Genomic DNA, 25,554 nt, shown 5'->3' on the forward strand with positions numbered 1-25,554 from the left:
CTAGATGAAAAATATAAATACTTGTTTAGATAAGAACTAATATTAACATTTTGTACGTTTGTTGGATTCCAGAAGGAATTGATACATCGTTGTTGTACTCGCTTAATTTCTCGTGGGAATGAAGGGAATCTATAATTGAAAATTATAGTTTTAATAGGACTAAATGAATTAAGTTTCTTTGAAAGTTAAATTGCTTGTCCCGATATTCATGCTCGAGTCACACGACGCCCAATTTTACTCGAGATCTAGCAAACTAGAAGTAGCGCAATATCATTGCCCATTTGGTTAAAATGAAGAAACATATTCACGTCGAACCATTCATATAAATATCATCATAAAAGTATTTCTCTAGAGTAATTTATTCGGATCTATTGAGCTTTTGCGATTGTTCATTCCGAAAATACCTACGCGGGGGTATAGCAAGACCAAACTGACCACCGCACACGCCACCATACACATAAGGTCTTATAGCCTAAACCTTTTGGTGTATCGTCGGAGAGCCTGATGTAGGGGGTCAAGTAAGGGTGTGTGGTTTTTGTGTGTGGGTACAAGACGGGAGAGAAACAATTACGTTCGTCGTGAGCAAAGCCGCCAGCGCTCGCCATAATAGGGACATTGAGCGCCGTGACTAGGTATGAAGGCCCCTTTACTCCTCCGCCATCTACTAGCCGCCAACGTTCAGGTTGCCAATTTCGTCCTTCATCGTTCGTTCGTCCTTCAGTTGACAACGTATGCAATAGCCATCCTATTAACCCTCTCCCTTCGTAGAACTCGCGGTTGCAGACTCGATTATGCCTGAGCTCCAGCTCCGTCTCCCTCAAATGCATAATTCTAATAATCGTCCGAACCTTCCATGCGTCAGAACCTCCCTAACCAGGATGCTCCTTTCCGAGTTCATGTAGAAAACCCAACCTCGGGGTTTTGATATCGTCTGTCGTTGCAATGTGAGACATGACGAAGAACACAATCGTCATCGGCGGATGCTAAAAGAGGAAATGATATTGGGGATATATGCGCGTGAGTATTAAAGTAGTGCTAGGAGTAATGTCAACCTCCTCGGATTAAGCCAGATAACCAAGCTCATCGTCATCCAAGCGTTCAAGGTACTCCTTGTCGAGCAAAACCTCAATGCACTTCTTGATATCGGCAATCTTAGGAAGGAAGCGAGACTTGATCTGGTTAATACATTCACCAACCAGCTGGTTGTGCTTCATCTTCTTTCGTGCCTTCATAATTCGTACGATGGCAGACTAAATCTTGGTTAGCACTACAAATAACACGACAATGGTGACAAGTGATTAAAAGGTGCGTAAAATAAGGCACAACGGTACCATCAAATTATTTCTTGAATGAAGGAAAATCGAATGGAAATATAGAAAAAAAAAACTTACTTGTAAGACGAGCTGTCGGTCCTCTTCGATGGTCTTGTTGGTATCCGCTTCCTCTTGCTTCTGTTCCGTCTTGGTACCAACGTTGAGGTTGACGCGGATTTTCTTACTCTTAAAGTCATAGTTAAGATCAAATGTTTTACCAGGGGCGGGCTTATCGCCATCTGGCTTCATTGTGAGTATCTTAGCCTTGACGAGAATCCCAAGAGCAGGATCCAAGACCTCATTATTTAATTGAGTGACTGATGAGATGTCATCGTATGAATGGGAATCACTAGAGTTAAACAACAAAAGGATAGCCATCTGATAGACGCTGACCTGTAGTGTGTAAGGTGTCTTTGAAGATTTGCAGTATCCAGTCTTGAGTTCACCTTTGCAGAGTTGCCAAAGCCAGGTTAGCTTTCGACCTTCATGTTTATTCTTATAGAAGAGGGTAAACCGATCGATGTCGGTCTGAATCTCAGCAGGCGGGTTGAACGTCGTGTTGGGAGCCGTCAGGGGCCAGAAGCTTGTTCCTAAAATTGAGTAGGTAGAGTCGAGTGGTTGCTTCTCTAATTGTAAACCCTTAGTGTGTTCTCGGAATCCAGTGTTGAGATCCTTGGAAATTTGCATGTCTTGGAACATGCGCTGAAGCTTGTTGGTGTACTCGAAACCGCATGCTTCCTTTAGTTTGCTTATCATACTTGTTTCGGCGTCGTCCGACGAGGAGTTGCTGTGCACAAGACGTCTTGCCAACATCCTCGAGTAGAATTTCTGGAAAACATCCTTATCCTCGATGTATTTGAAGACAGTCATGATCTGCGTCAAAGTAGCATCAAGCTCGGCCTCTTCCACACCAGCTCCACTCTTACGTAACAGCACATCGGTGTACTTGGCAAGAAGTTCAGGAGACTTGCTACTCCCTGCCTTACAGATTTCGTTGCGGTTGACAAATTCCCGGCAGGCGTTATCTAAGGATCTCGTGAACTCCGGCTCGTCGGCAAATGCTCGCTTGACTAGACCCTGGTATCGTGTGTGCGTCTCAAGTAAAGCTTCAACGTAAACCTTGGGTTCAAGTTTCTCCGCGTCAGAAGCAACCTTGGCCACCGCAGCAAGACCCGCATTGCGAACGTGCGCCTCGAACTTGTTCCTCAACGGATCTAACCCTTCTGGAATTCTGGAGAGAAGGTTGTACATGCGGGCCATATCCTCTTCTCGGTCGTTGTCCAGTAAAACCTGGAACTCATCCCTCAACATTGCGGAGTGATCAGCGATCAATGCCTTATTGCATGTCTTTTTCAACGGCACTGCTATGTCGGTATGAAGATACATACGCACACGCTCCTCCTCCTCGGCCAGTCGAGTCTCGGCCTTCTTCATGTACTCAACGACGCTGTTCTCGGCAACGAATTGCTTGGACTCGGCCTTGTAAAATTCATCTGTCGCTTGAAGGAAGGGCTTCTCGAAATGGAATCTGTAGGTATCGAGGGTCGACTTTGTCGCATCATGCTCGTCGAGACCTAGGGATACGAAGGAATCCACTACCTGCTTGATCTGCCTGTGCTCAATGGTTTCACCATTTCTTTGCTTCTCTACTAGCATAAGTACGGCATCCATAACCTTCTTGTTAACAGGCTCGAAGAATTCGTTACGCCACTGGTAAAGGTGTAGGGTGTACACATCGTAGGTACTCTTTTTTCCTTCGTCCATCTCGCGCTTAACCCAGTGACGGTTGAGGTAACGGAATAAATGGTGGATATATTTCGCGGCCACGGTGTACCGGTTCCATTCTCGGATGTAGAACGCGAGTAAGGCCTCGTCGGTGTGCGCTTTAGACTGCTCGAAGAGATCGTTGAGATGACCGTTGAGGTACTCCTTCAGTTTCTTGTAGAGATCCTCACCGAGAAGATGGGCTAAATTTTGTTTGTTAGCATGTGGCAAAGTCGTTGAGAGATTACGAGATCATGGTTCTTACCTCCTCTATGAGCTTGCCCCACGGCGTTGGAACTGCCCAAACCGACTGCTTTCTGAGCTGTGCAAAAGTTATGGACGGCCGTGTAGATACCCATGTACTAATAAATACAGGTTAGCTATGAGAAATGAAAGCATTCGTGTACGATATCGGAAGACTTACTGCTGTCATGTCTAGCCCATCTTGTAGGTTCATCATAACCTTGGAGATGCCTGCTTGAAGATAATCCCATGTCTGACCGATGTCTTCTCTATTCGGTGCCGGAGGCATAGAAGACGGGGCTTTCGCCGTGGCGGCGGACATGGTGGCGGTATTTCAGAAGAGGTGTCCTCCTCCGAGGATATCGAGTACCAATGATAAGCAACCGAGTGGTTATGTATCATGTGCGACGAGGGGGAAACCGAGTTTCTAGTGATTAAGAATAAGGACGGAATTAGTAATGGTCGGGCGATATGGAATGGAGACTCGCGGGTCCGAGGGTAGTAGGCAAGGCAGAAGGGGGGAAAAGTAAAATAAAAAATAAAGATGAGAGAATATGCAGGTACAAATGCTTGCCTAAATAAATAACTCCGACTATAGGCAACCGAGATCAAAAGGGAAGGAAGGCTGTCCTCAATATGGATGGTACCTGACAAACATACCAGTACAAGTTTCCGCAACCTCGCAACCTCGTGAATCTTCTGAACTCGCGGCGTCAGTTGCGTTCGGTGCAGGGATTCACAGTCGGGCGTATGTTCCGTAGTGCAGGTAAAGGAAAAAAGAAAAACGAGGAGTCCGAAAAAAAATGTAAAACGTGTAGAACGTAGCCGCGTGATAGAGGAGTAGTGGGTAGAAAGGGTAAGACGAGGTTGGAAATTGATGTCACTGGCAAAAGAACGGAACGGATTGGAGGCTGCTTCTCGATTCCAGGCAGGGACGCCGCAATTCACTGGGGGACTAAAAGCACCGGGGTGGTCTAAGCGTTAAGCGTTACCTACCTAAATGTCTGCCTTATCCTTTCCATGTTAGGCCCTAAAACGGTTTAGGACGTGCTGTTTTTTGATAGAAATCTTAAACTGTTAGGCTGTTAAACGCTAAAAGGTTATACTGTACCCGCCCCCACCTGCCGCGAGTACTGAACCTTATTTACTTATATAATCATTTCTTTGCCCCTCCAATGTGGGTACTGCACCAATCAATTGCTTTATTACCTTACACAGTGGACATCCAGGTACTTCGGTATAGTTTCATCGTTTTTCCATCTTTATTATCAATCTCACATACGCCTTGTCTCGTCCACCTCGATCAATCATTTCAAAGAATGTGATTGTTATTTGATAAAGGTTCTCATCAGTATCTAAATATCATGTTTCCACATACACCCATCAGTCTCACTACCTAATATCGTCCGAAACACCTAGCCATCAGAGACTGAAAACCCACAACACTTCTCTTTTCAATCTACTCGAAGTCACTACCAACATAAGATGAAACAGTATCACTTTATGGGTATATTCATTTATTTGTAACCTATTTGCCTGTTTCATTTTTCATGTACATTATCTATCCCTCCCAGCTTCTCTGCGAGCCTGAAGACGTTGATTGTGAAGTTCAGAATCCAGGCGATTAACCCTACCAGCGTCAACGCCGCAAGACCCCTAGCCAGATTCAATGAAGCCCTTTCCGCTGCCTCAGAATTAGGACTCGAGGATAGACCATCACCACTATGATATACCAATGCCTCGAATGCCAATGCCGTACTAGCTGACTTTAGCACGATAAAAACAAGGTCCAATAATGTGAGCGATACTTTCTGCGCCGGAGCTCGGAGCCCTAGGGGTTTTCCCGTATACTCGTCCCACGTCATATACAAAATGTAAGGAATGGCCACTACGTCTATGACTATGGCGACAATCGCTTGCGACGTCTCCGGAGTATTATCATTAGGAACCGCTGGGTCGTTCTCCCTCTCGAATATGTTACAAGCCAAAGCGAGAGCCGAAATCGTAGTTATTAAGACAATCAGGCGAAAGATGAGCGGTGCGATAGGGTGTCGTAATACGAAGTTCGAAATCCGCATAATCCACGTTTCCTTCCTAGACCTCCTCTTGACGACGGGATCTAGTGGATGTAATGGACTCTTGACTGGTTGCGTGAGACCTGGCATCTGCCTTTCGAGAACCTCATATGGCACCACCTCAGCTTCCTCATCCAGATCCCGGCCGTAGGAAGAGGATCGTATGAATTCTCTCCACCTCTCATAAGGGTCTTCATTAGGCGCGCGATACCCAAGTCCCATAATAACAGGCTCTGCTGTGCGCAAATGATCCCATCGCCGCCCCGGCCTATCCGCTCGTTTCCTCAGGAATACTGGAAGTTTAGATACGTGATCATGTTTCTCGTCGACCCAATCCACATAACCATCTTTCGATACCCTTCGTTTCAATTGATGATTCCCTTTACTCTGCTCCGGGTGGACACTCGGTTGGGGAGGTTTGACGTGATCTTTATGTTTTGATCCATGGGCATCTTCATCATACAGCTCCACCCAGGCAGGTACGGTAATCCGCAAGGGATTTCGGGTCATCGCAATATTCTCGAGGATAAAGAAGTCATAGGGATGCGAGATGTTAAGGATAAAAGTGAAGTAGGCCCACGGTCGTCAATTAGACAAAGAGAATTGCTAGTCATCCTCTCTCATGCAATGTTTATGGCGTCAGAACTCGAAATAGGTGGGGGGAATTAACGTTCGACAGGAAAGGAACCACCCAGTATAAAATGTCTGTGATATTCGTGTCTGCGCGTTCTCCGTAGCCGCCAGTTCTTATTCAAGCTTTTGGAATTCCACCGGGAGCCAAAGAAACGTGTGGAGCCCAGCCCATAACCGTCAGAGCAACCACCTGGGAACTAGGCAATAGATAATTATTTTAGTCGAATGGCGAAAACGTGGTGGATAAAGCAAGATTCCAATCTCAATTCAATTCAACGACGCGAGGGATAGATAAGGTGGGTTCGGGTTTGTAAGAATTACTTAAACAAGCAATACTACACAAGAATCACGAGCTTCTCATAACACCTCGAGAAAAACGAACAATGAACAGAAGGAAAAGAAGACTAAGGAAAACGAAAAGGGAAATTATGATATGTGGCGGCACACGGCACGAACGGCTTTTTGTACAAGCAAAAGCTGAGGAGAGGAGGATCAGATGAGAGAGATGATGACAAGACAATATGGTCACGGCGAAAGACAAAAATAAATTACCATAGGTCAGCTAGGCACGCTACCCAGCAGACCTATTGACCTAGGTACAACTTACACCAGGGCATTGGCGCGCGTTGCCTGGGAAAAGTTCAAGGTTCCAGGGGGTTAATCGAAATTATCATATGAATGATGCGCCCATAGCTTCGAGCTAGGGAGAATCGGCTTGGCCTAAAAAGTGGGGTTACGATAGCTGCCCAGCCCTGAAGGTGAAGGCGCTATCAATATGTGCCATATTTCAGCCACAGATACATTGAAATGAAGATGACTTCTAAGAAGGTGCTTACGATTTGAAACTCAATATATATATATATATTCTGTTTCGCCCATATGATAGAGCAAGCTTCCAGAGGTTTTAGTACAAAGTATGAATACTTAAACATCACCTACATACGTATATGTACAGTTGCACTGATACAAACCCACGTGCTATTTCATGTGCATCGGTAGGTACAGAAATACAGTCGGTGCGACCCGAAAGTACTTCGCTACGAGCCACAAGCCTATCCCTGTTCACATGCGTCATCAGAGAATCTTCATTTGCTCAGACCTACGATTAAACTTGCTACCATTTTTGACAAGGGTCCGTGGTTTAGTCCAAAAAGTTACAACTTCAACGTCATCTAAAATTATTTTACCAGTAGGCTCGAAATTATTGAAGCCTCTTCAATGGGGTAAAAATGATTTCTATACAAGTCCCTGAGAGTTGAGGTAGCCCAGTGTATCAACGCGACTCGGCTTCTTCGATTTGTTTTGTACTTTTACCTCCTTCACTCTCACCGCGAAGCTACCGCAATCTAGCAACGGACGCAAGCCTTCGGTCGCAATAATGAGGTTTTTCCTCCTCCCCATTTCGACACGACGAACTTTGCTTTATTGTCAAAAGCTCCAACACCTACCCCCAGAGAAACAGACCTTAGTAGATAAAGCTACGACCCGCGCTGCGAAACTATGGGCCGGTTGGGAGAGAAAAGAAAAAGGCTGGCAGAAAAAGGTAGTCGTCTATGGCAACTACTTGCTAAGAAGGATACCTTACGAAGAATGGGGTCTTAAAACAGTGCCTCCTCTATCTACTAGGAGAAGGGAGGAAGAAATATTAGGAAAGCAAAAAAGCCATCTCATTTTCCCAGAGTCCCTTATACCTACAACCAAAGCGACAAGCGTCCTACAAACGCTAGCCACGGAACGAGAGTCGCTACATAGGACCAGGTTGATGTGGTGTTTTGTCGGAATGCCCATCAGTGCGCCGTTTGCGCTTGTTCCGGTGTAAGTTCTATCCACGCCTGGGTACAAATGCGATTTCGCAGGTCTCTAATGAATACACCGCTAGAATCCCGAATCTCCCTTTCTTTTATCTAGTATACCGAGCTTGGTCGCATTGGCGAGCCCTTGCAGGCGGCAAGCATGTCAAATTCCTTTGCAAAAATAATCTCCTCTCTTTATCGCCTTCTCCGATACTCAACTCGATTTATTCTCCCCTCCTCCCTAGCTCTCCCGCCGCAAAAGAGTCAATAGCAGATACCAACAAGACAGGACCGACCACGGGAAACGAGTCAAAAGAACATGTGGAAGAAACCCTCCTACTTTCCCAAAGTAATGGGAAACAACTCGTGAAAGCATTAGAAATACCAGAATTGGAAGTGGAATTAGAGCGGGCAATATGGCAAGTCGAAATAGCGATACAAAATGAAAAAGAAGAGAAGGTGAAAAATGATAAACCGCCAGATACGACAAAACAAAATAACGATGATACGCCGAGAAGAGAAAAATAGATTTCAAGGTAATATGTGATGATAAGGGTGTGTACGATAATATACGGTCAGTCATGAACAACATATAGAAAGGGGGTGTTTGGTCCTGGATTTTTGAAGATAGACGCATCGGCTTTACTCTCCATTACGATACCTAGGTACCCATCAGAAGGAATTCATCCAAAACTCGCATGGGCAATAAAAATATTCATGTTTGCCATATCTGAATCCTACCAACTGCGCGCATTATTGTCAGAACTCCGAGGGTGACCAATATCCCAACCACAAATGCCAAACGCCTTGTTGTTAACACGTCTAAAAGCAAACATATTTCCGGTGCGTAATTCCCCCTGTAGTCGTTTTCCAGCGATTGCTTCTCCGTATCTCTTTGCCCCCCTCCTGTTTCGGCCTCATGTTGCTTTTCGTCTGCAAGTGTCCTTAGGTGGTGATCCATAGAGGCGCGGACAAGATAGGATTCCACCATCCTCTCAATTGGTTTCATTCTCGCTTCAACTTCGTCATGTATTATTCCGGCATGGTTTATGATAGCGTTGTTATGAGAAGACATCGACCTCCACGCCAATGCCGCTTTATGGCGCATTAATCTCTGTGTCGGACTTTGCTCATGTCTTAACCCTCGGAATTGGTCATTTCGTCTTTGTCGCCTCGGTGACGTCTCAGCATTTATCGGATTTAAAGGCGAAGGTATATATGGCGTGTGTATTTTTTCTCCCGGAGATTGACTCCAGGAAGCCATCGTCATATTATTGCACCAGGCGATCGTATGATAGTCAACCGGATTTCCTCGACCATGAAGCTTGTTCTTTTTATATTCTTTAATCTTTTCAGATAAGAATTCGAAGAAGAGAACTGGTTACTCCAGCATTGCCACGCCCAATCGTGACGCGCTAAGGTGTTACGTAGATTGCATTCTCAAGGCGTCTCACTCCTCGTCTCCCTTGCGTCAAGGTTCGACCTATGATGAAGCAACATCCAAACGCCAACCCAAAATTGGGAGGCATACAAGCCTATTAAATAGATCTTGCTAAAGATAAGCCAGATTTCTTCCCGTCAGTAATGAACTGCATAGGCTTTTTTTAGCCGCCAGCCCCGGGATATCACTTCAAGGCCCAGGCCTTTCTTAAACTCACATTCGCAACTTTCCCTTACTTTGGTACAACTTCGGGAGTTTCTGTCAGACCTCCTTGTTCATTACTATGTTCGTTACATCGTGATGACTAGTCCGAGTCTGCGCAACGTGGTAGCTTACTAAGGCTTTACACCACCACTTACACAATCAGGAACGCGTTGCGATGTGGTAATGATTGGCATCTGAAAATATCTACTAGGCAGGTAGGTATCATTATGGAATTGTAAAATCGTCCTTAAAGATAACAGCACAGCATTGCCCTTGATGATAAACTTCTCCCTTGGGATTTCATGAACAATTTCCCTTTCACATGTCTTCAGCAAGTTCAAACGGCCCTGGTAGGGCACTCATTAATAATAGCTTACATCGAATTTTTTTTACCACCTAAAGTCGGTTTCGTTTGAAATATACCATTTCGCAGACTCCTAGGTACGTAATCAACCGAGTCAATTTGGTGCGATGTCTCCTGTCTAACTGAGTACCTGCTTAGTACGACCAAGCGTACGTTCCATCGCTAAACGGATGGTGGTTTCGAGTATTCCGATACCTTTAGTTAACATACACACCATCTCATCGCAGCTAAGGAGAATCTATTGTGGTATACAGATTAGGGAGAACGAATCAGCCACCTAAAAAGGGAATGATATTTGCGAGTTCTGCGAGCTAGAGTAATGTCCAACAAGGTTACACGAGCTCCTGGATAGGGGCGCCAGGCCGTTCAACCAACACACCAACGATTAAATCCCGTGCGAAACAGCATCTAAATATAATTAGGCGATCAGTCACAAATCGCCGTGTTATAATTATATCATAAACAACAGCTACCTAGTATGAGGTGTCAATTTTACATCAATGCGGCATAGGGATTCTAGAAACCAATTTCCGAACCAGTTCGATCTCTTGGTTCCCTTACTATCGATCTTCTCTGCTAAACTAAGGCCACTACCAGCCTGCAGCGCATGTTATGATAAAATCAAGTTTTACCTGGTTTTAAACTCCTAGATATATTAGAAGACTTGTTGTTCTTCTATTTGGACCTGGGAAAGATGTGTGAGCATAGCGATGCCAACCAACATGTGAAGAATTGCAATATAGGTTTATAGGTAGAGCCAATCATAATGTCTTCTAGCGAGTATAGGACCAAGCGTACGGGATACATTATTGGACAAAACATCGGAACGACGATCTTGCGGTTTTGCGGTGTCAGGATCCCCGGACTCAGGAGGCAGTGGTCAGGGCACGGCATAGACCCGGGAAGAAGGTCTTGGCATCGTGGTAGACCTTGTTCACCAATCCCAAAGCCCTAGAGATACTTAAATATTGTGCCAAACCTCCGGATCGGGACAATATGAAACAATTTCCAAGAGATTGGGCAAGATTAGCTTGCCTCTCAGTCGGATGGCACCATCCCAAGTTTTTCTTCCTTCTATATGCACATACGGCGTAGTCTGGAAATAGCGCCGTCAACACCGCATCCGAGTAGATCAGGAGGCTTGGCATCATCGCCTAGATATCCCATCCATACTCTATCTCTTAACCTAATCGAAAACTCAAAGCAGTCGTATTGTGATAATAGAATTTTAGCTGCCAAGCTATATGAGGTTTCATTTGTGGTGTTTCCGTGTATACCAAGGTCCGCTATGAAGCCTTACGCAAGAAAATGAGCTGTAGCCATGAAGATACAACGGATGTAGGTGTGATCGCTGTTCGTGAGCTCGAAGATATAATGCGCGGGTTCCCCAAGTTGAAAATGCTCTACACATTCCTTTCAATGCAGGTAAACCATTAGATACCCCTCGTTCCTTATTGTGTGATTTAGAGGTATGGTTTCCACCGAAATTGAATACTTTCGGTTCTTCACTAATATATAGTAGCTGCGCTCCTTCAATTCTCTTCCTTTCTTTAACCCCGTTTGAGAGTAAGATATCTTACCTTATCACTAATGTTGATCATACTAATAAGTTCTAGCGGTACATTATTGTAATTTAGTCTTATCACTCATTACGACATCATGAAGTTCACAACAGGACCCCTTTTCGCCACTTTGGCTTTGACCGCCTACTTGCCCAACATCCTTGCTGTCGATGGATTTGCCGCCAGCAGGGGCTCAGTTGCTGTATTCAGGCGTGAGGTAGCCAACAATGGTACCGCCGCTGCCAACGGCACTGAGGCCGTCGATGCTGGCCAGAACAACGAGAATGCCGACGAGAACGCCAATGAGGAAGAGCAAAACCTCGAGGACCAACAGAACGCTGATGAGCAGAACCAAGACCAAAACCAAGATGAGAACCAAAACAATGAGGACCAGAACGTCGAGCAGGGTGTTGACGAGCTCGAGAACCGCTATGGAATCAACCTTGACAACAACAACCTAGAGGCCAGTCTTCTTCAAAACATCGGCGGCGCTATGCTTTCTCTCGGTATCTGCAATTTCAACCTCGGCAGCCTTGGCGATATCGGCGTCAACAACCAGATCCAGCTTCTTCTCCAACTCCAACAACTTGCTCAGCTCCAGCAACTCGGCCTTGTCAGCTCGCGCTCCATTGAGCAACTCCTCCAACAGGAGCTTCTCCTTAACAACTTTAACCTCAGTAAGTTATCTTTAAACAAAGCACATTTGCCAAGAACAATGTACTGATTGTACATAGACATCTTCAAGCGCACCATCAACGCAACTGTCAAGCAAGCTGCTCGTGAGAACAAGCGTAACATTGCGGCCAGGAAGGAGTGCAAGGGTAAATAAAAGGTCAAAGGGTGTAGCATTTAAGGGACGGGGCTAGGTAAGGCGATACCTGCCTCATGTTTTTAGGAATAATAGGTTATCAATGGGATTTTTGTCTAAACCTGCAATTTAGGACCCATCGTTTGTTTCCTTACAACCCTGTACTAGTACTAGGCGTCAACATACGATATGACTAGCTAGAAATAGAGAATCAGCTTGTCGTCAACTTTCGATATCTATTTATTGTGATTAGAATAATTTTGAGTAAACTCGAGATGTATCCATCCTTCGTTCTATACGGTAGGGCTAAGTGGTGATAGACATGGTAAAATTACTAACCTCACGAAATACCAAAGATCAAACATACCTAGGTATCTATATCATTAACCCAAAGAAACTCCGTGATTTTATTTAAAGCCAATACGAAACTGATCTAAATAGTATCGGAGTTGCTGTGTGCTCGATCTAATATCATAAGGTATGGTAGCACCACATATTAGTACCGAGCGCAACAGGGGATGTTATGTGATAGCGCTAACACTGAACATTTTATCAGGTAGATATTCCCAATCAAACCAATTTGTTTATTAAAACCAGATATGATGATCGGATGAACAAGGAGCTTATACCTGGAATACTACCACTTGCTAGGTACGCTCGGATACATCAAGATCCTGGTGTAGCCATGACTTCAGCCCATCCGTGTTAGTTATCAGTGAATATAGTCATGCCTTAGTCTGTGTGTGTCGTATCTGTAACACATCCGATGTCCAGGAATGGGAATTTGGGGTAACGCGAAACCCCGGAACGGACTTCGAATAGATCCTGGTCTAGGCTTTCTTTAGTGCCGGCCCTGCGAGATCTCTTGGATGTGATTGAGACCCTTGTTGATCCGGGGACCGGCGCAGGGCTTAAAGGAAATCAGGATAGGTAATGTATTGATATGATTGGGTCGTTAGCCTGTAATTCTAGGGTTGGTAGACCAGTATGTTGTGAGATCATATCCCCTCAAATGTCGGGATGAGTGTAGGACTTGAATAGCAGATCCCCGAGATAGAATAACTCTTCAGGTGCGGGGCTAGATATTCAAGTCGAGAACCCGAACCCATTGCTATATTGCCGACTAGCCGGCTCCCTAGGACAGATGTACTACCCTGTAAGCAATCCCTGTTCAGTTAAGACTTGCCAAGAATTTGACAGCGCTTTAGCCAAGGAACTGGACTTCCCAACTTCAACTTCTTCAACCCATTTACAATATTGGGCTTAAGTCTACCTACAATATGGGATATGTCTCCTAGTAGTAGTAGGTCACACCTACCTAAGGTATGGTATCATGCTAGTTACTATAGGAGAATATTCCTACTATCAACTTCCTGTTGGTTGATAGTGTACCCTGTTTGGTAGTACTAGGAAACACCATGAAGTGGCATAGCGATCCTGGACGATGATCAAGCGAGTTGATGGATTGGCTTGATGTAACCACGTCAAAGAGACACCAACCATACACGGGAAAAGCCCGTGGCAACCAAAGTATATCTCGTGATATGGTACATGTCAAGCGGCTGGCATAATAAGATCCTGTTCCATCTAAGGTTATTTAGACTACTACTACCCTTGAGATCTACTTCTGATCTACGCTTTGGCCTCGGCCCAAAGGTCTTCCGTGCGTGATCAATCACGTCCGCAAAGCTTTACCCCGTTATACGGCAACAACAAGATGGGATGAGCCGTGTCCAACCCTTTGGCCTCCTCTCTTGTAGTATTCACCCACACAATGATGTGCCAGGGGCCTCTAGTTATTGGGTTCTCGCCCACGCGATGCCATCGCCATTAGGATATATCCATGGGTATTTCTGCCAAGACGGTCCCGCCTCAGGTCGAGCATCTCCGTTCTCGATATGCCCCTAGACACGGCTCGTTTTACCACTCTCACATCCGCCTAATGATGCCTACATCCTGACACGCACCGGAACTCTCCTTCAACCAGCTTCCGAATTATTATTGTCTCTTGAAATTCTTGGCATCGTTTCTAGGCCTCACGCCATCCGATCATCATGGCATCCTGCTTGATATATAATGTGGTGCTGAGTTCATCCAGAAGTGTCTCTTTTTTCTACTCATCCCACTCACCAATTCAAAGACATCTTCAGATCTTCCAACCCATTCTCTCATTCATTTCTTCAGAGGTGAGTTAACAGTTTCCGATGAATCGTCTCATCTGAGAATCTTAGCTAACATTGAAACAGCTGTGCTCGCTGTTCGCTTCACTCTTTACATACACTCATTAGAACTTTCGAGGTAAGCCTACCAATGGTAGCTGGTCATGAGCCAGCAACACAATCAAGACCTCAGCTAACGGATACAACTAGCTGTGCTCATATTATCTAATATTTTAATACCCAAAACACTCCCTACACTTATTCAAAATGAAGTTCTCCACCATCTTCGTCGGTGCTCTTGCCGCTGTTGCCTCCGCTGCTCCTACCAGCACCGCTACCGAGAAGCGCGCTTCAGTCGACATCGCCGCCTTCAACAACTTCGGCTTCGCCAACCAGGACCTCCAGTACCTGCTCGCCATCAACGGCTTCAACCTCCAGGCTTTCGCTCAGCTTGCCGCCTTCAACAACCTTAACATCGGCGGCTTCCAGAGCCTGTTCTCCAACAACGTCTTTGACGTCAACGCTCTGCTCCAGCTACAACAGATTGCCCTTCTGTCCCAGCTTGGTGGCCTCGGCATCTTCGGTAACTTCGACCTTGGCGCTCTTCAGCTCAACGTCTTTGACCTTGGTCTCATTGGTGGTGTCGGTGGCTTCGATATCAGCTCCATCATCGACCAGGCCCTGGTTCCTCAAATCCAGACCGTCATCCAGCAGACACGTAAGTACCCCCTTAGTTTACATAATAGGCATACATGGCACTGACACATTCTGTAGAAATAAGCGCTGTCGTCCTCAAGGAATAAATGGGCTGTGACATCATGGAACACATCTCATCCCATTACTCCTAATGGAGTGAGAGTCTACCTTATGAGTCTACAGACAGACAGCGAGGGGAAGTCACGAGAAGGAGCGAAGTGGATATATCCATGACTTTTATTTGTTTTCTTTAATGTAAGCTGCCGTTGTTCCTTACCGGCCAGATAATATCACGGATCAGTGGGCTTCATTTTTCAAATATTCTACCTGCATTGACAGAGAATGCTACGCGGAAAAGCCGGGTGGGGGTCTTCGGTGGTCAGAGCGAATGAGAGAACACACAGCATAGCAAGGGTAGAGTGAATGAGAAGTGGGATTCATTGGGTTTTCTGAGATGATTCTTCTTAAGTTTATTGCTCATTGAAGTGATCCATGTGAATGATTTGAAATCCTCTGATAATAATACTTACAATTCCTCAGCAATTTTTGAATTCAACTGATGGCAACTCTGATAGGAACCAGACAAATGAATGATGTCGGCGTTTGATCGCTCGGAGGTGAAACATCGGATGCGCCCATCAAACGCAACGCAACTATTCCATCATCCTAAAATATAGGAACGATCATTCAATGCACTTCTTAATTGTATGCGACCACACTAAAGTATCGTTTATAGTCTATAGGATTAGCGCCTTTAAATGCGCACTTAGCCGTTGTTGTGGCATGTGCATAACGGTGCCTGTGTCGCGACGATGATATCCCTCTACGATGAACCCTTACATGAGCATAGATGATTCGGATATCCCCAGAAGCCTTCGTAACACCTCGACGTTGCCACAGGTATAATTATTTATTGACTAGAGCCTACCTCGAATGAACGCCAACGACGCAATCTTAAGACTCTCAGCGTTATAACAGTTTTACATCCATCAATCATAGTTCTAAGGTGACAACCTCGACGAGATTAACCAATCACTTATTCACGGTTAACGGATCTCAGACACTGCATCGATCGCAGCTCGATACCAAGTATGCAAGCCTCGCGGACTACCAGCATCGATTGTACTTAACATTTAGTAGATGTACCAACTCGGTAACCCGGAATCCTTCCCATCCAATTTATTCCGGATGATTATTTATAGTATAATCTATGCCTTTGACCGGCCTCACGATTAAACTGTTATTGACCGAATAAAATGGTAAACTGATTTAGTAAATTTGTAGATCGAAGATGTCCGAAATCGACGAATACCAACGCTTACATTTCTTACTCAGATCGGGTAGATTCTTTGGGCTAAGGTAATACATGAAATAAGCATCGCTTCATAATTCTGTTCTCGTCGTCGTCAGTGGCTTGGTGCAAAGCTCGGGGTACAGAGGTGGTGGCGTCAGCCTCGCTGCTGTAATTAACACGAAACTCCATAATATATTAGGAGTATTTTCGAGACTATTGGCAAGCAGTGACGGCATCGGAGCTCAAGATGTCCGTTGATTGAAGCACTCCGGGTACTTACACGTTCATTAACTCACCATTGCCACATTCAATTATTGTCGTGGCCTAATGCACTACTAGGTGCCCAACACACTTAGCCATCCACTCAGCGTTTTGTTACACGATCGTTATGATTCTGATTCGATGATTCGCAGCCCAGTCAAATATCTCGACCGGAGTTACAATGGAGGCGAGCGTCATAAGAGCAAGAAAACGCAAGATGAATTAGGAACGTGTTCGACCATTGCAAAATTGGTGGAAACCGGTCTAGCTAATGATATTCTTGGCCCCTCCGCTTTGTCATGGAGGGGGCTGATGTCGGGGGGTCTTAGGGCGCCAGATGGTCATAGTTGAACGGGGAAACGATCTACGAAGCCAAGAAAAAAAGGCAATCCGATATGTTTTGATAAACCTTTTATTATTGGAGCTTCTGCATGGTGGTGCCCCTTGGCTGTCCGAGAGGATCTCGCTCTGCATGAGCGCGAGGGGAGACGGAGGTAGGCAACTGAATAACTGAGGCATTCATTAGCGGATAAGATGGGATTTTTCTTTTTGAGGGTGCTGCAGTGTAAGGTCTCAGCCACTGGTTGCGGGCGCTTCGGGTTTTTAATCGGTTGGAGAGTGCCGTCCCTTTGCATATAGACACATATAGACAGCCATTTGTGATTGAGCTGGTGATATGTAGTTTGCTTGGATAGATGAAAGAGAGGGTTGGTAGCATTTTGATAATCATCCCACTTGGGAATACCAAGACCCTTAAACAACTGACTAAGAGGTAGAAATCAGTTTGCCATCATGGTAAAATTTTCGGTTCCTGGTAGGATTTATACGTCTCGGCATCGATTTTCAACTTTGACCGCCCGTACCCCGGTATGGGAAAAGAATAGATTAATACTCGGACACCGTAAGCAATCCCGCGCGCCAATAGTTACCATCCTTCGAGACCAAGTAACTCGGGAATAAGTCGATCAACTCCAAGGTGGAAACCCGCGTAAGACGTGTCACTTTATTCGAGTAGATTCGCAGTTCGGACTTTGCATGCTACACCACTCGGGGCAGTGCAGTTCAGCTCGCAATAATTGGCTGTGCATACATTTATTAGCCCTATGGCGGAGTGGAGGGCTAACATAATTCATGAAATCACCGCAGCAAGTCGTTATGGTTCGTGGTCTTGGTGGCTGGAACAGCACATCTTGGCAAAACAAGTCCTTTTGTGGTTGCACAACTCCGTCTAGGGCATGCCGATTTCCTGCTCGAATTTGAGAAACCGATATCTCTCCCTCATCATACCGTACACGTAGTATACCCCAGAAGTTAGCTTCATGCCTCGCTTCAGGTTTCTAACTATGATAAGCTCGAGGCCTTGAACTCATAGCGCTCTCTTACTATCTTATTCGCCATGCGGTCATCTTCACTTTTACTGGCGCTCGTAGCTGGCGCGGCTGCGAACGACTCTACGCAGCTAAGACAACCGACTGAGAGAGATTTAACTCTATCATCGAGAGAACCCACAAGGCCCGCCTCAATCAAACTGGGTCAAAGAGAAACGTCTCCATATGCGCATGCCAAGCGTGACGACGATGACCCTCATAATCCCTTCTATTATCTCCACGACATTCCCAATGGGAAGGACCCTAAGAACGACGACGACGACGACGATGACGACGATGATGATAATGACGATGACAAGCACAATCCCAACCCCGGGTATTATATGAATGGTGGAGCTATAGCGGGCGCCGTGGTCGGTGCTGTTTTCGGGCTCTTCATACTAGTGGGGCTCTGCTATTGCCTCTGCATCCGACCGAGAAGAAGACAGGAACAACATATGGAGGCCGCGAGGAAAGACGTCGAAGTCGAAAGCACACATCCTCCAACCACACCACCAAGATCCCCGGGTAACGACAGTAGTAGCTCATCCGAGCATATTCACTGGGTGCGCACACCGTACCCTAGAAACGTCCCATCCGTCCAGACCACATCCACGATATCCGGTCTGGCTCTACCGACGCCGGCGATGGGTAACTCCCCCTCTATCGCCGCCGTTTCACCTCCCTTATCTCCCACTTATCACCATACCATGAGTGACAAGCCCCCCGCGTATGCGGCGGTGATCGCTCTTCAATCTTCTGAGCCGCAGCCCGAAGCTACGGCGTATCAGATGGGACAAGTTCCCGTACCTACAGAACCACCCATGTACCAGTTACCCATAATACCGGCACCTGGTGTGTCGGATATGAAAGGAGAACCTATTTCGCGGTATTAAGGAAAACCGTAATTTGATAGGGATATTGATGCATTTGAATGCTACGCTGTTTATGAGGTATTTAGGCATTTTGGTACTTAGGTAGTTAGAAAGGGAAGAGGGGTGACAGGTGGAGTTTGAGGTTTTAGCGATAGATATACTAGAATCTCTTAAAAAGTCACTGCTACTTAATGCCTTACTATCTGAGCGAGAGTTGGTGATATGACATTGCTGGAAGCATGATCATGATACAGGGGGTTTGATTGTTTTTTGCGTTTTTCTATGTCTGTGGAGGATAAAAAGCGACAGTTCTGTTTCTCCTTATAAAATGCCTGTAGAAAAAAAACCCTTAATAATATTAACGATGGTTATCCTCAACTCCTGTACAAAAAAGCCAAACCAGAATTTGAAATACATGTTTGTCCTGAGACACTGAACCATATCCCAGTTAATCTGAAGTACTAGCCAGCCGCTCGAGAACATCGTGTGATATGCTAGTGTATGAAAACGTAGTAGGTATTTGATATGAATGGTGATACAACTTCTGCGCAAAAGAGATATTCCTCGGGACACAAAAAGACTCCTAGCAACCAACGTCCATAGATCGTAGACATCGTCAAAAACATAGACCAACGTGGATAAAAGCTCTCAACAAGGAAACTCGTATTCGGTGGTATGATGTTGCCTAAGTGGCGGGTACAGCTCCCTCGACGTGATTAACCCACTCGTAAACGCGATGCATCCCACGCCCGGGACCAGTGAGACCGGCGAGAACCGAATCTTTAGGTGATGTAGAATGTGCTCGCTCTCGGCGACGGATTCGGGGACCGGCTTCATAATATGTCGGTTCTTCGACATAGCTGCGGGTCGAAGCTCTCCTCGGAAGTCGACCGATTCGCGGAGCCTCGTATAGATCTTCATCGGCAGTATGTCTCCGCATGTAAGTGGGCGGTCCTCCGAGGGGTACTTGTTGCATCGGCGGCGGCGGCGGACCCATAGCATGTGGAGGAGCGGGAGGGGGTGGAATAGGCTGTCCAAATGAATGGCGGGCAGGGGCGTTATCCTGACGCTGTTCGAATCGATCCGCGAGGCGACGTTCCATCGAGTTGGCACGGACACCTCGAGCCCTGTTCACTCCAGTGACGTAGTCTATAACTGAGTTTGTTCTTTCGAATGGTGCCGGGGGTACTGGCGGTGCAGGGGCTGGTGGTGCGATCACGGTCTTAGCTCGACGTCTGTAACCCGGATTCATGAAGTGCTCTGTGCTGTTCCTCATAGGAACTATGTCTTCGGCAGGATCCATATAGTCGTCTTCGTCATCCTCGTATTGAAGGCGTCGTGCAAATTCCTCATCTCGTTGTACTTGCATACGTCTAGCAAGTAGTTCCTCATCGTAGCCTGCTGCGCTTGGTCGAATCCGTAACCCAGTACCAGGTGATACTCGCCTAGCATCCATGCCCACGGCCGCGGCTGGAGTACTCCTGCGACTAAGCCTCTCGCGGTCTATTATCGGTTCTGGGATCTGCATATGATCAAAATGATCTAAATCGGCACCGTCGTAATTAAACCATGGGCATTCACAAGTCTTCCACTTCAACCCACATATCATACAGAATTCGGCACCACAACGACTAGATTGTTTGTTAGACATTCACCGTAGCATAGGCCATGTAAGTCAATGATGACATACCAAGTCATGTGGTTGCAGCCTTCTTTCAACTCAACCATATTCCTGCAATTGTAACAACGCTGCCATCCTTCTTCTTTGGCCTGCTGTAAAATCTGGTTCGTTTCCTCGTCCACAGGGCATGCAGTAGAGCCGTGCCATCTATTATTGCAGTCACAGCAAACTCGAGTATCACAGCTGCCACAACGGCCTATCTTACGACCGTTTCGGTGGCGAGTAATCTGGTCGGGTCTGATCCACTGCCCACACCTCTTGCCGGGACAGTAGAGGCGGTTCCGGGTAGAAAATTCATGGAACTTCCGGTTCCAGGTCCTCTTGAAGTCAATGTCGAATAAGTTCTCGACGTGCTTCAACGGGATGCAATCGGCTGTGCAGCACCTCGGCGGCATCTGTGCTGGGTCTTTGACGGAGAGCTTGAAGCTGCGCTTGAGGCATGACTTGCACATGCGGTGTCCACACTTCAGCTTGGCCATCTTGCTCGCTGGGAGGTCATCGAGGCAGACGACACATTCACCCCTACATAGATATGGTTAATTAAATTCATATGTATCACCCACAAGGGTTCATGAAATTTGTTATACACTTACATCTTGGCATGTTTATCGGGCGGCGATGAAAGTCCTGGACCCGTAAACCTATTTAGAAAAGGTGATGAATGTGTTGAGGAGGAACTCATACTTTCAGCAGTCCCACGTGGGATGGGAACAGTGTTTGCCCGTGGAAGCGAGGGTTTCTCAACGTATACCGTGTCAGAGTCATAATACCTCCTCCGTTGTGGTCTAATAGAACTATTAGCATGAGAGACCCTTTTGTGTCTCGCCTTGTCTACGTACCTTTTCGTCGAGGTACTAGGGCCTGCTTCATCAAGTCGCTCTCGAGGTGCACGCACCCGAGAGTTACTTCGTGATGTTAAGTTGTTCCTTGAGTTTCTTGCCGAACGCGGCAGCGACTTGGATCTCTCTCGCAAACGGAGTGTAGTGTCGTACACGGGTACGGGTACTTCATCATCGTCGGAATCGGTGTCGGGGGTCCTGTACGCGGATCTATCTCGATGTCTACGCCGATGCCGTCGACGGTCGGCCCGGTCGGCGGGGGGTGCAGGTGGAGGCGGCGGTGGTGGTGTGACCGGTACACTCACCCTTCCTCTGCGAGTTCGACGCTTTAATCGGTCTTCCTGTGTAGACGTGGTTGAATCGGAATCGACACTTGAACTCCTGGAGGTTGATGGCGATGGAAGTCTCGAAGTTGGCCTGGAACGATACAGAGGGGTCGATCGCGGGGGTGAAAGCTCGTAGGTTTCATCGTCCCCGCTGCTACTTGTGCTTCTAGCCTTCGATCGCGCCCTTGATTGCCTCCTCGATATGGTTCTGGACCGTGACTGTGTCCGGGGTCTAGATCTAGATCGAAGTCTCGATATCATTTGTTCGTTATCATCTTCATCGTCGTCCTCTTCCACTTCGAGATATACGGCACGGCCCTTGCCGTTCCGGGGGGCGACGGCAGCTGGCCGAGCGAGTTGCTGCTGGGGGTGAGGCATTGGGTCGTCGTCGGAATCGTCGTCAATGTTTTCTTCGGGCAGTGGTGCACCTCGATGGGAATAAATTTTTAGGTTGGTACCGGCGAGCCTCCGTATTTCAGGTTCTCGGGATCGGTAAGGCAGCGAATGGGGAAGGGGAACATGTCGTGAGTCCCAATCAGTGTGGCGAGATGGGGAGGGACTGCGTGTCTGGTGTCGACGTCTGGACCGGTGCTTGGCTGCGGCATACTGGGATCGTGCCATTCGTCCGTTATGTCAGCCCCGTACCTATGGATTCGTAGAGGAGGCCGTCCTTGCTCTATTGTTTCGGTTGGTTGAGAAGTCCTGCCGGTATCGTGGGAAATGAACAGCTGGTTACTCCTGAATGGCTCACTTGCATGCACTCAATTCGGTGCTGATTGGGCTGGGTGGTTGCACTTGTGCATTAGGAGTGGGATGTGCAGTATCGGGCGAAAACATCCCCAATAGACGTCAAAGTCGCAGGACAATGATGTGTGATCGCACCTAATTACGACTTAATCGTCTTAATCGTCTCTCGATTCCCACATCACAATTGGCTCGTGTTGCCCTAGAGTGAGATAGGAGATGGGGAAGATTACGAGACGTGAAGTACTGTACCCAAAAAGCAAAGCAAGCTATGGGGAGAGGTGAGGGTGAGACAGGGAGAGTGAAAGTGGACACCAGGTATCCTTACTAGGTACGGAGTAGGAATAGGGTCTGTAAGCTGGTTGCTAAATCAATCTTTTACCCGCTGAAGATGATACATTCTGATACATAATACTGTGTGTATATACGACAGTACGTAGTGGGTGGAAAGGATACCTGTCGCTCTCCGCCTTCCCCTATTCCCCTATCCCCTGCTTTTCTCTTTCTGCTCTGACCCTCACCTGTGATCTTCACCTGGGGGTCCCTGGGGGTGGCCCGAATGGCTGTAAGAGTGGGTAGAAAGTGGCCGGGAACCCCTGAAGAGAGACAATCTGTTGGTTGAACGGTGATTCTGGCGGCACAAGCGCGACTAAAACCCTGGCCTCTTAGTGGTGCCTTTCTGGGCCAAATAACCCCCCCAAATGCCCCTCACATGTCAAGCCTAGGCCGTTTGTCACGCTGGAAAATAAACACAAATAGAGGTCTGACCTCTCTGGTCGCACGTAGGTCGTGTCAATATTAGAAGAATTAGGGCATTTCCTAGGATGGATAGCACCCTCGTCAAGTGACTTGAGATAAATACCACTGAAGAGGAACAATATTTCGTCACGAGTTGTGCTGACTCCTCCTGATCGTCGTCAGCCCTCGCAAGGAACCAACCTTAGAATGCTAAAATGCCCGGAATTAAAAAAGGGGTGGTTGGATGATCAGTCATCAGCATCAGGCAGGCAAGCAGGAAAAGTTACACAGGAACACTGCGTCCTGCGATAGATCACTACCTAGAAATATATATTAAATGATCATCATGGTTCCTGAAATCTAACCCGTGCGGTAAGCCTTTTTCGCTACGCAGCCTGCCTAGCTTGCAATGCATTGCTGTGCAAAGTATCACCGGAGCTAGGTTGCCAATGTGTTACAGCAGTGCCTATTCGATCAGCTAAGTAGTATTACTACATCAGGCCGCAGCGCTGAAGGATGCTGCTGTGGAACAAGCAAGTTTCGAATGTTCTAACGTACATATTTACGTATGTTGACGAACTTCGCAACCCAACCAGTCCAATACAGCCTCAGGCTTAATTTCCTAATGTTTATGGAATTGAAATGAGCCTTCACCGAAAGAATTCTGCAGGGAGAATATATTGCGAGGCTCTCATTGCCGGTCGATTGTTATGGTACTGATTTCTAGGAATACTTGGCCTCGATCGCTGCCTAGGTACCTCCCCACAAGTTCTACGAAAATATCCAAAAAGAGCTCCGGTTGCCGGATAACCGTAGAAATAAAATATTAATTACATTAGGTAGAAATATCTCCGTATATAGCGGCGATGAGTAGAATATTATTTCTCGCCCTCTCCGAAAGTACTCAGGTTTAAGAGAGAAAAAATCTGTTTCTTTCACGGTTTCAGTGCATACCAAGTTTCAGTTATGTATTCACCCCCATCCAAAGACAATAAACGGTGATGCCCAATGAGCTCAAACCCGGCGAAAACCATGACTTACAATATACAAGTTTAGTGCCGGTCCCTTTAGTCCCTCAATCTTGCCGCCACAAAGCGGAAGGAATATGATTAGTCGCAAATGAGATAGCATGGCATGACATCGGATCGCATGAAATAAATATTTTCTCGAGAATTTAGACGATGATATCCGATGCCTCTAGACTTGACCCTCGTGTGGGGGTCGAGTCAATTTACAACACTGGTCCTCAAAAGCGTCCCATTCTCCGTAGCCGATACCCACGACCCGTAAAGAAACCAAATATTCCAAGTTTAGATATATACGAGAAAGCTAAGAAGTTTTATGATGAAATTGAAACATGCTGGCTGGTAGAAAGCCCCCTGTCCCGAGTTGCTGCTCCAGATCTTGTGATCGAGGCATGTTTCATCGGGTGGACTTCTAGAAGGGCAACATCAAGATATGGCTGTTCCCTATTAGGCGACCGCACGTGAATGGCTTCGGGGGGACCCGCGCGATCCGACTTGTCGCTTCTTTATTGATAGGGAGATCATTGTAACCATATTCGGCCATATGATGGTCATCGCTGTCGAATTACGTCTAGATGCTCCAGAATGCCAGAATCGATCAGCTCACATTCCCTTTTTCTGATCTGATAATCAAAGTCGGGACACAATAATCGACTATCTACGTCTTTCACTGGTTAATTCGAGGGCATAGCTAGATTGTGGGGGTTGAATTGTTTATCAACCGGGGGGTACCATATTAGTATATTGGTGGAAAGCATGAATACTTAAGCAACTCAACCAAGCCAGAGCGATGATATGTTATTACGGTAAAGCCACATTGATGAAGCTAAACTTGGAATAGCTATGACATACATTTGATAAGAGGCCATAGCCAAACAAAGGGAGAGGGAGACGAGAGCTTCTTGAGGAAGATGTTTGGTTCTTAGCTCTGAGCATGTAGGAAACACCCCACGTGCTTTATACTAGTCGATTTAGGTATTCGTAGGAAACCGCAATTCCCGAAACAGTAGATGATATCTCGACGCGAAGTCTTAGAAGCCTCTCTTACTCGTAAATGCGCGAGGGTAAAACTGAATCAAAGTCGGAAACTTAGCGATCAAGATCAGGGCTTATAGAGTACGTCAGTACATATAATAATGAATATAGTCTATGTATTGGATTTAATTGATCTTTTAGTGACGAAGAGTAGAGAATAATCACTACTCATATCCCTTTTGGTATTCAGAGTATAGAAAGTTGTACTTAAAAGGAAAGGAAAGGAAAGGAAATGCGAAATAGTACCCCGATACAAGAAAACGTGGCGGCGCTATTTTAGTGTATCTTAGCCCGGTGCAGTACCAAACGTTGTG

At 46.4% G+C, this 25,554-nt stretch overlaps 8 protein-coding genes across 8 annotated transcripts; 4 read left to right on the forward strand and 4 right to left on the reverse strand.

Moving 5' to 3' along the window:
- Positions 1-327: 327 nt before the first annotated feature.
- Positions 328-4,308, reverse strand: F4822DRAFT_386520 (Cullin-domain-containing protein). The gene is made up of 5 exons (XM_051456719.1): positions 3,981-4,308; positions 3,502-3,747; positions 3,343-3,439; positions 1,392-3,280; positions 328-1,250 (listed from the first exon to the last, which is right to left on the reverse strand). Exons 2-5 carry the CDS (start codon positions 3,640-3,642, stop codon positions 1,062-1,064), a joined length of 2,316 nt encoding a protein of 771 aa, XP_051319729.1. The 5' UTR covers positions 3,643-3,747; positions 3,981-4,308; the 3' UTR covers positions 328-1,061.
- A 553-nt stretch (positions 4,309-4,861) lies between these two features.
- On the reverse strand, positions 4,862-5,905 carry F4822DRAFT_424416 (uncharacterized protein; the record flags this gene model as incomplete). The annotated part of the gene is made up of 1 exon (XM_051460141.1): positions 4,862-5,905. The coding sequence occupies one exon, from the start codon at positions 5,903-5,905 to the stop codon at positions 4,862-4,864; it is 1,044 nt and encodes a 347-aa protein (XP_051319730.1).
- Positions 5,906-7,272: 1,367 nt separating this feature from the next.
- Positions 7,273-8,443, forward strand: F4822DRAFT_31602 (mitochondrial K+-H+ exchange-related-domain-containing protein). The gene is made up of 2 exons (XM_051455395.1): positions 7,273-7,843; positions 7,908-8,443. The coding sequence occupies exons 1-2, from the start codon at positions 7,407-7,409 to the stop codon at positions 8,347-8,349; spliced, it is 879 nt and encodes a 292-aa protein (XP_051319731.1). The 5' UTR covers positions 7,273-7,406; the 3' UTR covers positions 8,350-8,443.
- Positions 8,119-9,176, reverse strand: F4822DRAFT_31617 (uncharacterized protein). The gene has a single exon (XM_051455397.1). The coding sequence runs from the start codon at positions 9,089-9,091 to the stop codon at positions 8,537-8,539; it is 555 nt and encodes a 184-aa protein (XP_051319732.1). The 5' UTR covers positions 9,092-9,176; the 3' UTR covers positions 8,119-8,536.
- A 1,775-nt stretch (positions 9,177-10,951) lies between these two features.
- Positions 10,952-12,401, forward strand: F4822DRAFT_386526 (uncharacterized protein). The gene is made up of 2 exons (XM_051456720.1): positions 10,952-12,069; positions 12,127-12,401. The coding sequence occupies exons 1-2, from the start codon at positions 11,490-11,492 to the stop codon at positions 12,219-12,221; spliced, it is 675 nt and encodes a 224-aa protein (XP_051319733.1). The 5' UTR covers positions 10,952-11,489; the 3' UTR covers positions 12,222-12,401.
- Positions 12,402-14,302: 1,901 nt separating this feature from the next.
- Positions 14,303-15,613, forward strand: F4822DRAFT_31850 (uncharacterized protein). Its single transcript, XM_051455424.1, has 4 exons — positions 14,303-14,386; positions 14,447-14,498; positions 14,570-15,077; positions 15,134-15,613. The coding sequence occupies exons 3-4, from the start codon at positions 14,627-14,629 to the stop codon at positions 15,160-15,162; spliced, it is 480 nt and encodes a 159-aa protein (XP_051319734.1). The 5' UTR covers positions 14,303-14,386; positions 14,447-14,498; positions 14,570-14,626; the 3' UTR covers positions 15,163-15,613.
- A 1,984-nt stretch (positions 15,614-17,597) lies between these two features.
- Positions 17,598-19,205, forward strand: F4822DRAFT_31649 (uncharacterized protein). The gene is made up of 2 exons (XM_051455407.1): positions 17,598-17,904; positions 17,962-19,205. The coding sequence occupies exon 2, from the start codon at positions 18,007-18,009 to the stop codon at positions 18,871-18,873; it is 867 nt and encodes a 288-aa protein (XP_051319735.1). The 5' UTR covers positions 17,598-17,904; positions 17,962-18,006; the 3' UTR covers positions 18,874-19,205.
- A 332-nt stretch (positions 19,206-19,537) lies between these two features.
- F4822DRAFT_424421 (uncharacterized protein) lies at positions 19,538-22,319 on the reverse strand (the record flags this gene model as incomplete). Its single annotated transcript, XM_051460142.1, has 4 exons — positions 19,538-20,483; positions 20,543-21,055; positions 21,127-21,318; positions 21,373-22,319. The coding sequence occupies 4 exons, from the start codon at positions 22,317-22,319 to the stop codon at positions 19,538-19,540; spliced, it is 2,598 nt and encodes an 865-aa protein (XP_051319736.1).
- Positions 22,320-25,554: the final 3,235 nt, after the last annotated feature.

The sequence above is a fragment of the Hypoxylon trugodes genome, assembly GCF_022578975.1.
Source record: "Hypoxylon trugodes strain CBS 135444 unplaced genomic scaffold F4822scaffold_1, whole genome shotgun sequence".
Classification (NCBI taxonomy): domain Eukaryota; kingdom Fungi; phylum Ascomycota; class Sordariomycetes; order Xylariales; family Hypoxylaceae; genus Hypoxylon; species Hypoxylon trugodes.